We start from the raw sequence: 12,770 nt of genomic DNA on the forward strand, positions 1-12,770 counted from the left end.
ACCATTAAAGCAATTCCACGCTGGTGTGTGGTCAGTGACCCACCCCTTCAGAAGCCTGTTTTCTGAGTCTTGGTAGGTGTTGCAATGAGTCATGAACTGATAGTGAATATGACTGTTTTATAAGAACTGTCTCCATAAATGCCAAACATTTTTGGTGTGGAATTTCAAAATGAGAAAACACAACTTCCATCAAAACTGGGCAAATTAATGTCATAGATACATTCATCTTCCTAAGCATTGTCCCTCAACAGTTAGACCTACCAGAATAATATATGTAGCATTAATGTGCATTTACACTACATTTGCAGATCAGTTACACATTATTATATCCACTATTCCAGCTTGAGGGAAAAAAACAACATCACCAAGAGAACAACTTCTTCAATGCATGATCTTTCAGTTTTATTTCACATGTGCTGGACAGACCTTGGGAGATGTCTCGCTGAGGGAATACTTCAGAACTTAGACTACAGTCAGGCTGAGTACAGGTTAAAATATATATACGAGTGTACATCTTCTTACATTCAACTACTTCAACGTAAGACTAGACGTAATCTTCAGGTGTTATTCGAGTTCTTAAACATGCAAGAATATTTGGTTGTATACTTGTTTGCACATAACCTTAGTACTTCTGTGGTGCTCAGCAACAGTTAAATCTAGCCTAATAAGGACGCTATTAAATATATCACCATGCAGACATTTACCAATAAAGTTATAACAGTAACCTTACTGAAATGAAAGCAGGTTTTGGTGGAATACAATGGCTCAATCTTTTAATCTTGCTCTCAGAAGCCTGTTACTCAGGGTTTAATTCTTACTGAAAGCTTTTTATCAGGCTATGCACAAACTAGGTGGTCACCCAGATGAAACAGTGCAAAATCTAAAAAGGTATCTAGATTTTAGAATTTTACTTTTAAAGAGTGTCCTGTGCTAATGATCTAAATAATGTTTGATCCTACAGTCAACAAGACAAACAGGAGCAGTGGTTTAAAACAGATAGAAATCTGGCTCCTTTTGGTTTTGCTTCTTTCTGAATGCACTGGTGTAACTCATTTCTGCAGAAAACTTGGCACGACAGGGTTTTTTTTTTTTTCTGTTCAATCTGGACTCACACTTTATAGAACGAGCAAATTTCACATTTAAAATGGCCATTATGGTTCCATTTGGCACAGAATGGTTCTAGCACACTAAATCTGAGCTATAAAAATGGACTGACAGAACTTGACTGAAAAACATGGTCACAAAGTGCCCTTTCTGGAAATGTGTGGGGCAGAAAAAAACATCAGTACACCCTTTGTGAGTAAGCACGCCTGATGCCTCTATTTTTAGGTTTCCAGTATTCACAGACAGAAAACTTAATATGGCAACATTACTGAATCTAAGGCCACAAAACCTGGATTCTCAAGCTCTGGAAGTAAACACACTGCTCTTCTAAAAACCTCTGGGTCCGTCAAAAAAATCGTTGTCTCGTTCCCCCTTGTGCACTGCATCATGCCATGACTTAAAAGGAATAAAAAAATAAACTCGAGGGTGGGGGGGCCCCACATCTGGCCAACAGGGGTGGCCGGACTAGAGCCTGCCCCATTTGTATGTACAGGTGTGCGAAGATGTGAGGGAATAAATATATAATACATCTCTATGTACACTACGGATGGGCCACAGTGTCGGTGCTCCTCTTTGGTTCGCTTGCCCCGCTTCCCCCACACCGCTCCTTCTACGGCTCGCCAACGCTCACTGCCACACGCCAGCGGTGAAAGCGACGACCTGTTCCAGCTGCCGCGGGCGCAGCCCCTGTGACCGGCAGCTGTGTGGGGGGGCGGGGGCTGCGGGGCGGGGCGTCCAGATCAGATAACCCTGGATCTCTTGCTGCCCAGCGATCCGTGCTGAGGGAACATAAGAGTGGGCGGGTGAGCTGCGCTTCCTCCAGAGGCATGAACATTTTGTATTTATGGCCCCTTTTTCATGCAGTTCAGCTCAGGCACTCTAACGCTCACCCATGAACATGGTTAAATTAATCTCATTACTGATGGCAATCAGGTGGAAGCAAGAGATTAAAAAGAGGGCGAACTTTGTCTTCCAACACGTCTAAATATATTCAGCGGAGCAGCATTTAATTCCATTGTCCCAAAAAGGATTTTCTTCAAAGCTGGATTAATGTACTTAAAACTACTGTCAGAATGATTCGTGTGCACTTCAAGTGGAGGTAGAGGCCATCTTTTCTTATGTTCTGTATTTTATGACTGAGGAAAATGGAATGAGACCCTGTGTCTCAAAAGCATATTAATGAGTATATCTAACAGAAGCTTAGTGTCCCGATCCCATTTCCTTGTTTTTCCCTAGGTCCCATAAGTTGCTGCCCTGGCCTCCCATCTCAATGGAATATACCAATTGTTCAGTTTTGATCTTTCTACTTCAGTTTTGCTGTTTTTTCCTCTTCCATGTCCTCCAGTTCTGCTCATGAACAGCTCAGCATTTCACTACTTCAATGAGCCAATGAGAGTTCCCAAGCCAAAAAGAGTATGCTCTTCTTCAATGAACCAATAAGAGTGTGCTGCAGATCAATGTGTTACCACTGAGCCAATAAGATTATGCTGTGAGCAATAACATTATGCTCATGCTACTTCAATGAGTTCCATGAGAGGAAGACAGGAGTGCCAAATCACGTGTTCGTTAAGAATTAAGACTTTTGGGATTTTGGAAGACATTCCCTCAGACAAACTAAGGGGTGCTTCCCCTCTACAGCAGATATCTCACACGCAGGATCAAATGATCACCACTTATCCCTGTTAAAGCCCCTACCTTGGCTTGCTTGTAGAAGTGTGGCGCCAGCTCCACCAGCCAAGCCGACTCGACTGCAGTCACGTCACGCATGAAGTACTTGGAGGTCTGTACCACTTCATTAAATACCACCCTGAGGACAAGAGCGGCTCAGTGCAACTCAACGAACACTAGTGTCACAACCAAAGGAAATGAAGCGGGGGCGAGGGGGTGTCACACTGACATCTGCTCCTATCTTTTCCAAAGCAGCTACTTTCCTTTACTTTCATCTCCCTGACTGGATTCACTTTCAGAATTTCTAGCATTCAATGTGAAAAAAAAAACAAAACAAAGTAAAACATTATTCTACATTCTCTTTTGCAGACACTGCTTCTTTGTTGAAGAATAGTAAAACACTGATAGATTATGCTGAGGGCTCATTACCTCATTCTGCCTTTAGAGCAAACTCAACAGAATTTATTCATGTCTATTTTTATGTGATTATTTATATACTTATTTATTTACTCAAATTCACCTCACCTTATAAATCTGCACATTATTTCTAAATCAGCACAGTTAGTGGGTAAGCTGTTGGCTGATTAAGTTACTGCAGGTATGAGCTTGTGTAAGAACACAAACTGTAGGGGGGGACACTGTTCCCAGGGAGAGGGCCATTCACAGGCTGCCTTTCTTACCACTTTGGAGGCTTCTCTCCATATAGGACAGAGTTGGGGTGGATGTGCAGCTCTCGATCATCTCTGAGAGTCCTGAGGCAAAACGTTCAGTGTTAGAAACAGCACAGTAGCGGAGACAGTCACCAACAGGGCAGTCTCTGAGGTGAGCATGCCTATTACCCTCAAGGCCTTAAATGTGAGCTCAGCGCAATGAAAACTACTTAAAAATGATCACCGGAGGCATTTAAATGGAGATGACACGGCTAACACACCACATCACAGGTATCGCAGTGATTCGACCACCTGGAGCAGGCAAGAGAGCTCACCTGTAGGACCCAGAATGGTGCAAACGGGCCGCGTTGGCAAAGAATCCCGAGACGATGCACTTCAGGATCACATCGGGGTCACCTGGGGGGCCACACAGGACACGTAGGTGGGTCAAAGAAAAGGACAACTCTTCCAGTTCTACCTCTGGCTGACAAACGTGTTACAGAAGCAGTGGACCCACCTTCACTTGAAGTTCGGGGCACCTTGAACTTATTCATTAGACGACGAAGCTGCTCCCGGACCGTCACCGCACGGAGAAGCCCCTTGTAGTTGAGGAAATGCTCCTGGCACCACTGGGAGCTCTTCTGGTGCTGTGGTGAAGGAACCAGAGGAAGGGGAGCAGGAGGACACCTTCATTTACGGCACTGTGCTCCCACAAGATCATGACACTCCCTCCTGACTCAAGAGGCCGCCCCCTACCTTGATGAAGGCTTCATAAACATTCAGCATGGTGAGGTGATCCCCTTCGGCCACAGCAAACTTCCTATGCTCCTTAGCCTACGGGGAGACAGACAAACAGACAATGTAGCAGTCTGGCAGAGACTGAACTATGGTGGTCTTCAAAGAGGGGACAATGGATACAGTGGACCTTCAGGTTTTCAAGCACAGACAGACTCGGCACACCAATGCCATGGAGAGAGACAGCAATGACCAAGGCAGAACGCCAGATGGACAGACATCCTCTGTGGTACATGGGATGATGAGTGACCATGTTTCTGCTTACAGAGGGCAGGAGTACATTATTTTTGTGTCTTGAATACATCCCTGCAAGTGGGCAGCCTCACGTTTTGCTCTGCATAAGATTATGCCTGAGCCAGGAATTTAAAAGTTTAAAGCCAAAAATTGCATTAGTGCGCTATGCCTTCATGAGGAAGAGCATATTTTGTCAGCTCAACTCTGGACCACACTAATGCACTCCACTTTGGACTGGGTTGGGCTTTTTGGATCTCATCAATTCTGGGTGGAATATTCAGACAACATTGACCTCAGACGCAGACATGCTGTCGTAAGGGCATGTTTTAAGTCATGACGACCAACAAGCAGAAGACTAAACAGACAGGTGGACACATGGCGATCTGAACTTGTTGGCTGGACGTGCAAAACGTCAGTGAGGTGAATGGTTAGAGACAAAGGAGATGGGGCTTTAAAAAAAGTGCTTGCCTTTTTTTTTTAGATCAGAGAGTAGTAGTGAGAAGAAGCTGTAGATGCAGAAGAGTGTGAACTAGAGGATAGACATCCGCCTGCGTTGAGGAGACGCAGAGTCTACACTGACGGCCAGATAGCTTGATTATAATGGTGCTTCCCAACAAAAAGAAAACATCAATGTGGCAATGTGAAACTGTGCCTCACTGTGCGACACAAGTATTCTAAAGAAAGTACACTGCACAGATTCAGCAAGCCTGTTTATGAAAAACAAATTCTATCAGAAGTCAGGCATGCCATTTTATAACCCAAGTAATGTCTTTCCAAAGTAACAGACACATAACATGAAACGATCAAAACAGCCTGCTGCCTTCATGAGTCTGAGATTCACAGAACACGTGATGGGCTTGTGATGCCAGTAGCCACATGCTGCTCACTGATTGGTTACCGATGTATTTGACCACATTGCACCCCACGTTCTAGAGTGGGAGGAGCATCACTGTGAGGAACCACGCAGGTATATTGGGAGATGAAGCTCCCCGGGACCTTCGACCCTCTAACACACACACACACACATACACACACACACACACACACAAACACGCAAAGATCACTGTCATTTGCAATATGGGACAGGGCACCACCCAGCACTGCAAACGCCAAATACTCACGGCTGCCTTCCTCTGGTTGGGTGGCACCACAAAGACATTCTGGATCTGCATCATGGCTGCGATGGTCACAACCTCCTTGGAGCAGCCGAAGTTCCCGGATTCCAACAACATCTTTGCAAACATGGGGCTGAGGGGGAACTCAGCCATGTGCACACCCATGGGGTCAGTCAAGCGCCCATACTGATCTAAACCTGCAGAGGGAGGCAAAAGCTTGCCCTGAACATACACATCGAGGCAGGTCTGATTTCAAGTATAAAAGATTGTTATCAGACCCTCCCAGTACATGCTACTGGGTTAGAAGTCGAATGCCATGTGGGAAAGCTCACAAAGTCATAAATGGATTCTGATCCCAGTGCAAGGCAGGCTTCTTACCACCAAGGGCATAGAGCAGCTCCAGTGCCTGAACCATGGACTGAGCAGGTGGAGGCTGAAACACATGGAGTAACCATCAAGAGCTGAGCACAATGTTTCCACCTCTACAGATGGAACACTGAACTTAGAAAAGGTCAGTGAAGCCACCTGTTTTGCATACAGAGTTACAGGATGTGAAACGGCTATTTCTTACTGAGGCAGAGAATCTGCTGTCCTACAAAGACATGGAAAGTTTAAGAGAAAAAAACTCATCCGCTTGACTGTGATTATGTCTCTCCCATAATGTCTTGTGGGGATGCAAGTGATAATTAAGAATCATTATGGAGTGCAGGGTTAGCCATGAAAGTCCAGGGAGGGACCACAGGGAAGTCTGAGACTCACTGAAAGAAAGCTGAAACGAAGCACATTGTCGATGCCCAGGGCCTTCAGCTGCAGGATGACAGGAGCCAGGTTGGTCCGCTGCATCTCGGGGACCGTGGAAGCAGGCAACTTCTCGAAGTCCTCCTCTGACACGCAACAGTAAGAGAGAGGAACGTGAACACACACAACACCACCAACATCGTGAGACACACTTACACCACCCCAGTATGGTGGCACCAAGCAAACCGCTGTACCTGTGTAGAGGCGAAAACATTTCCCGGAGCGGTTGCGTCCCCCTCGGCCTGCCCTCTGGCAGGCAGAGGCCTTGGAGATGGGGGTCACCACCAGGGACTCTATGGCCGTTCGGGGGTTGTAAGCTCGCAGCTTGACAAACGCGCAGTCAATAACAAACACTATTCCGTTGATGGTGATGGAGGTCTCTGCAATGTTGGTGGCAACAACCACCTGGACCCAAAAAAGAAACAGTCAACAATGTCTGAAGAAACTGCATATTTTCATATTTAATGTATACAATTATACTTTCCAGGCGCAACAGAATTGAGAATGGTAAAAAATGTATAACAGATAAACATTTCCATAAACAGTGTATCTATAATGAGAACAAATTTTTGTGGTAAATTGTGCAGAGTACTCTTTTGCCATGTCAGGTCAGTTACAACAATAAGGAGCAAGTCTCAGATAGTTGAATTAACGCCTATGTACCTTTCGCACTGTGGGAGGCACTCTCTCAAAGACTTTCATCTGCTCGGCATAGGGCAGGCCAGCATACATGGGTAGGACACGAAGGTGCTTCTTCATGCCAAAGCGGGACAAAGCCCGGGCCTGCTCCACCAGCATGGACACCACCTTCTCCACCTCCTCCTGCAGAAAACATGTTTACATGGCAATAGTCATTCACAGGAACACAGGGCTGGTCCATCAGCAAACCCCAGATTTGACCTACTGCAAATACATTGTCTTCCTGCAGGAGTCCTTTCAGATCTTCAACAAATTTTTTAAAAATTTCATAAACATACCGCAGTACAACTGTAAAGGTTTTGAAAACTGAAGTTTCTCAATTCAATAACTGTGTTTGTCCAGAAGTCATGCAAGCATACATACTGATCACAACCTATTGTCTGTTAAAACACAACATCATGGAAGCCCTTAAATGCAATTACCTTGACTGATTAACTATTAATTGACTGATTCATTTTGATTGACTATTAATTGATGGTTTGACTGAGCAAGAAGTCCCCAGGAAAGTGTATGGACATCCCTGAGCTAAAGAATACATAGTTTCAAATTCCTTCATGTCTGTGAGTTTTTCCATTGGCAAACATTTCATAAAGAGCCAGTACCTTGCACATGAAATATGTATGACTTTTTTTCATCCAAACAAGAATAACCAATGGTTCAGATAAGGTGACCTTTTTCCAAAATCTAAAAAAGATCTTTTTTTGCAGATTTATTCTGCACAGTGTGCAGTAATCCCAGAAGAGGCTTGTGGGAATGGAGGGGATCTCTGGCCCTAGGCTGCCACATATACATACCTGCCCAGTGAGGAAGGCTAGAACATCTCCGTCATCCTCAGTCTCATGGATCTTCAGTACGGTCTCCACAGTGGCCTTCACATAATCCGGAACAGGGCTGGTAAGAGGGGGAAAAACCGCAAACAATTTGCATTCTGGCTGGACTGCGTGCACATACGCACCCATCACAGGCAAGTCAGAACAAGCTGGTCCCCTGCATATGCGGGAGGATCTCAGAACAAACCATGAGCCTGATTAGACTGCACTTCACCCCTTCTGCCTGTGCCTATTACTCCACACAAAGCATCATTTCCACATGAGAACACCTCTAACCATGAACAAACTACTTTTAGAAGTAGTATCATGAGCAGATATTGAATGGAATCAAGAGAAAATTATTAAACCATGTTGTTGATACATGCACTTCTTGCGCAGGGTTTGATGGGTGACGCAGCCTACCTGACTGTGTAAAACACATCCACAGGGAAGGTGCGTCCCTCTACTGTCAGAATACCACAGGTGTCCTTGCTGGGGTCTCCAGACTCATTCAGGTTGAAGAACTCTTGGAATTTCTACAAGCGAAATGAGCACACTGTTAGGATGTACGCCATGCTTTCAAGAGGAGAAGCGGTGAAGTAATCCTGTTCGGTTCAACAACATAATGATGAAGAACATGCTTTTCATTAACTGCCTTTGAAATCTTCATCAGCTGTTGATGAGAAATCTCCATTACAATAAACCCAAATGCACTCCTTTGGCTCATCAGATTTTATGTGCAGGCCAAGACTAGGATGAGTGTCACAAACAGTTTCCACAAAATATGCCCTAACACTCTAATTAAAATTCAGAAACATCACACAACGTTTCATTAAAGTTAAAGCTGTCAGCACACTCGGTTAAGCTGCTGACTGCCAGAAACTGTGTACGCCTCTTTTATGCATGAGGGAAAGTATCTGGTGGCTTTTGCCAACAACCAGGGCCATTACTATATTTCAAACACTGTTCTTAAGAGCTAATGAGATAGAACTGCAGGCCATAAAAGCTGCTAAGGTTTGAAGATATCCATATTCATCTCTGTCTGTATAAGACACAGATCACCTTCGCATCCAGTGTGGCTGAAGCCACTATCAGTCGAAGATCTCTCCGTTTTTTCTGAATCTGATGAAGAAGAGAGACAGGACATACAGTATTTGAGTACCAAGTGAAATGACTTCACTGCGGTGTGCTTCAGGAGACAATGTGCAGGCTAGACTGCAAAACAAAGGCAACATCAACACACCTTCTTCAGCAGACCAATAGCGATGTCTGTGTACAGGGTTCGCTCATGTGCCTCATCCAGCATCAGGACACTGTGGAGAGAGAACACTGCTGACCTAAACAGACCTTTGGTTCAGGTGGACGGAACTAGCACGATGCATCCCAAGCTAACCGTGAACCCTGAGACAACACCTCCTCAGTGTTGTGGCACACACCTCAAAACTCATACTACATGAGGTGTTCCAGGGCATAGTGGTAAGGAGCAGGGCTCATAACCGAAAGGTTGCTGGTTCAATTCCCCGCTGGGACACTGCTGTTGTACTCTTGGGCAAAGAACTTAACCCACAGTTGCCTCAGTAATATAAATGGATAAATCTGTAATCTGTGTAAGTCGCTCTGGATAAGAGCATCTGCTAAATGAAAATAACATAAGTAATGTAATGGGTGAGCTTGTGTCTGCAAACAACCGGGCTTTACCTATACTTCTTCAAAAGGGGGTCAGCCATCATCTCCCGCACCAGCATACCATCTGTCAGGAACTGAGATGGAAACACAGCAACAACGTCAGCCATTTTGATCACATTTTCTGCCACACTGTTTTAACTACAGCAACGATAATGGCTTCGATACCCATGACAACAGTAAGATAAGGCTGCAGTACCTTTATACGGGTGGCATGGGGGTCAGAGCAGTCATCAAAGCGGATGGTGTAGCCAACCTCATGGCCCAGCAGGGCACCACGTTCTTCTGCCACACGATTGGCAACCTGGGATTGAGAGAGTGGGGCCACATGATGTAAGACTACACACTGTGAAAAAAACATCAGCATTCCACCAGCAAAGTTCTGTGTGACAAGGGAATAAATTACTGGTTGACTTACTGAAATAGCAGCCACCCTTCGAGGTTGGGTCACCCCAATAACCTTGCCCTCCGCTGCCCATCCAGCCTCCAGCAGGTACTGAGGGAGGTGGAGAGAAGGAGATGAGGAAGAAAGGAGGAAGCTAGAAATCTGGTGTGTTCAGTTATCGTAATTACCACAATGCTACACTGGAGCGGCAGTATAGCATAGTTTTAATGGGCAGGGCTCCTAAACGATTTCCTGCTTTGGCATTGGCACTGCCGATGTACCCTTGGACAAGGCATCTAACCCAGAATTGCCTAGTAGATATCCAGCTGTATAAATGGATAACATGTAAAAACTGTAACCCATGTAAGTCGCTGTGGATAAAAGCATCTGCTAAATGACAATAATGTAATGTAATGTAATTTTCTCATGCTCTACGTCTCTCTTCCTCTGAGAGAGAAACCCAAGAAGAGACAGAGAAAGAATAACTGAATCACAAAAATTCCTGTGGCTCATGTTTCACAGAACCTGTGGACGCTGGACTGACCTGCGGGATCTGGGTGCTCTTCCCACAGCCTGTCTCCCCTACAATCACCACTGTCTGGTAGCTCTCCACCAGGTACAGGATGTGGTTTCTGTGCTGAAACCACAACAGGGACCAAAGTGTGTGAGTGACCTTTCCATTTCAATAGAACCTAGGCTTCATAACTCAATAATACATATTCACATAACAGTAATACTATATACTCTACTTTAAAATATGCAGGATAGATAGATTTTCAGCTAATTCTAACCAACCCGCCCCACCCCAACTACTCTGGAACAGCAAAGTGGCTCAGCTACCTTGAAGACTGGAAGTTTTTGTCGCTGCTTCTCAATGGACAGTGAGGTGTGAGGGTTGTAAATAACGGGACAATTAGATGTCTCAGTGGTCAGCTCTCGCTCTTCTGAAACCCCAGGGGCTTCTGATCCTGAAAAAAAACACAATGTCAACCTTAGAAAACAACTTTAAACACACACATCAATAAATTCCAGGTGAGAGAACGTATACATTCTACAAAGTCAGTAAACAATCAGCTGACATAGATCATGTTGTTTTAGCTGGCTTAGGGACTTGTGATAATAGCCATGAGACAAACACCACAAAACACAATACAAAAGTATGGCAGAAGCTGAGACGCTACATGAAAGCTCACAAATTGCCCTCAGTTCAAATTGCATCTCAGCTATCCACATCTGACTAGGACAAGCTAGGCCAAAAATACTTTAATCAAATCACCATACTTAAGCAAATGTAAGGTTTTCTGAAAATAAACAAACAAACAAACCACTTTTTGGCGGGAGGCTGGTTGTGGGCTCATACATTGCATTCTTGTTGCCTATGCCAGCTGTATATTACATAAATGACATCTTGGAGCAAACATTAATAAAGGAAAAAAGATAATTGAAATTGTTGAAATTATTATGTCTGGGTGTAACGCACTGTAATAGCGTGAGAATTAAGGCGTCTGATGTGGCCATATGGGACACCGTGCAAATATTCACCCAAAACCCCTATGATTTTATGATGGCATGGTTATTTGTTTATTTGACGTCACATTTTATTATAGAATGAATAGCCTTAGGATGTTTTGGCTTGTTGAGAAAGTCCACTGCACTATACAATCTGCTTCACCCCACCATGTTACGCTTAAGAAGCTTGCTATAACTCGCTACATGTAACTGTAACGGTCTCTCTAAGTGAGCTATTACATTTCGAAACAAATTCCTGGAATATATTCCACCTTTAAATATGTAGCCGCGGCCATACTGGCATAGGGAACATACGATCAAAACTGCATCCAAGCTAGCTAGTTGATGCTAGTCGCAATTGCATGGTATTCAAGAAAAACCATTAGGTCGAAAACTGTTTCTGATGCTGTGAGGAAAGATAGGTCTCCCTCTTAATAAATACTTAGCTAGTTATATGTATTATTAAGACGAAAACACGGAATTTTTCTCCTGTTCGCTAGCTTTGGCTAGACATCAATGGTTTCCTTGCAATTGCGCAGCTAGCTTGATATTTTGGGCCAAGGGGCAAAATAAGGGCAAATTTCCTTTATTTTTCAAGCATCAGTATATAGCTTTCCCTGCTAAATCATGCGGTGATGAAAAGAGTGCACCAAAATAAACTGGTTGACTATTTCCTTGCAGTCTGCTAGGCATCTTGGTCCATACCGACTAATAGGTGAGCAGCACAGCAAGCCGGCTTAATGGCAAATAATGCAACGTACCTAGCTAGCTCGGTAGGTAGCAATTAATCACACTTTCTGAAATCTGCAGCACCCTTAAAGTTACCAAAACTTTGTCGTGTGTGGAGAGTTGATACAACACTCTCCTAAAGTTTCAAAAACATTTCCTAATTCTTCGGTGACGGATTATACACTCACCAGGTTTCCAGAACTTCATCGTGGGCAGGGGCGCCGCCATCTTAACTCATACGTCATATTTTGAGAACTTTATTCAATCCGATTCCCTTGAACAAACGCACACGGAGAAGGTGGGAGAACCGCGAAGGTCTTTTTGCAAAGCATCGTCAGTAACAGAAAGTACCATGTTTGCAGAGCCGCTGGATATGAAGTTGGAGTGGAATTGTCTCGTAATTACCTTCTAAAAGAAGCAAAGGGGTTTTATAATCTGTTCCAAAGGGAAATTAAGTCAAACATTCCGAACATTCATATTTTATAGACAACATATTCGTTGTGCTTACATAAACAAGGAAAGATATTGGGGCATCTAGAAATTCGCGGTATCTACTATCCATTCAATTCCTGTAAGTGAGTCAGTACTAATT

At 44.2% G+C, this 12,770-nt stretch overlaps 1 protein-coding gene across 1 annotated transcript; it reads right to left on the reverse strand.

Annotated features, from left to right (window-relative positions):
* Positions 1–392: 392 nt before the first annotated feature.
* Positions 393–12,429, reverse strand: zgc:158828 (probable ATP-dependent RNA helicase DHX35). The gene is made up of 21 exons (XM_036533045.1): positions 12,367–12,429; positions 10,781–10,908; positions 10,485–10,577; positions 9,974–10,051; positions 9,755–9,859; positions 9,571–9,632; positions 9,116–9,185; positions 8,935–8,994; positions 8,296–8,408; positions 7,858–7,954; positions 7,028–7,186; positions 6,559–6,769; positions 6,326–6,450; positions 5,945–5,999; positions 5,573–5,763; positions 4,179–4,256; positions 3,940–4,069; positions 3,758–3,839; positions 3,453–3,524; positions 2,800–2,911; positions 393–1,883 (listed from the first exon to the last, which is right to left on the reverse strand). Exons 1-21 carry the CDS (start codon positions 12,404–12,406, stop codon positions 1,845–1,847), a joined length of 2,100 nt encoding a protein of 699 aa, XP_036388938.1. The 5' UTR covers positions 12,407–12,429; the 3' UTR covers positions 393–1,844.
* Between the last annotated feature and the right edge of the window lie 341 nt (positions 12,430–12,770).

This window comes from Megalops cyprinoides, chromosome 7 (assembly GCF_013368585.1).
Source record: "Megalops cyprinoides isolate fMegCyp1 chromosome 7, fMegCyp1.pri, whole genome shotgun sequence".
NCBI classification, from domain to species: domain Eukaryota; kingdom Metazoa; phylum Chordata; class Actinopteri; order Elopiformes; family Megalopidae; genus Megalops; species Megalops cyprinoides.

Excerpts from the sequence above, each read along its gene's own strand:
- zgc:158828 (XM_036533045.1), bottom strand. The coding sequence starts at position 12,406 with ATGGCGGCGCCCCTGCCCACGATGAAGTTCTGGAAACCTG. Across the intron at positions 9,186-9,570 it reads CCCCTTTTGAAGAAGTATAG|TGTCCTGATGCTGGATGAGG; the intron begins GTAAAGCCCGGT and ends CTCTCTCCACAG. Across the intron at positions 6,770-7,027 it reads TGCCTCCCACAGTGCGAAAG|GTGGTTGTTGCCACCAACAT; the intron begins GTACATAGGCGT and ends TTTTGGGTCCAG.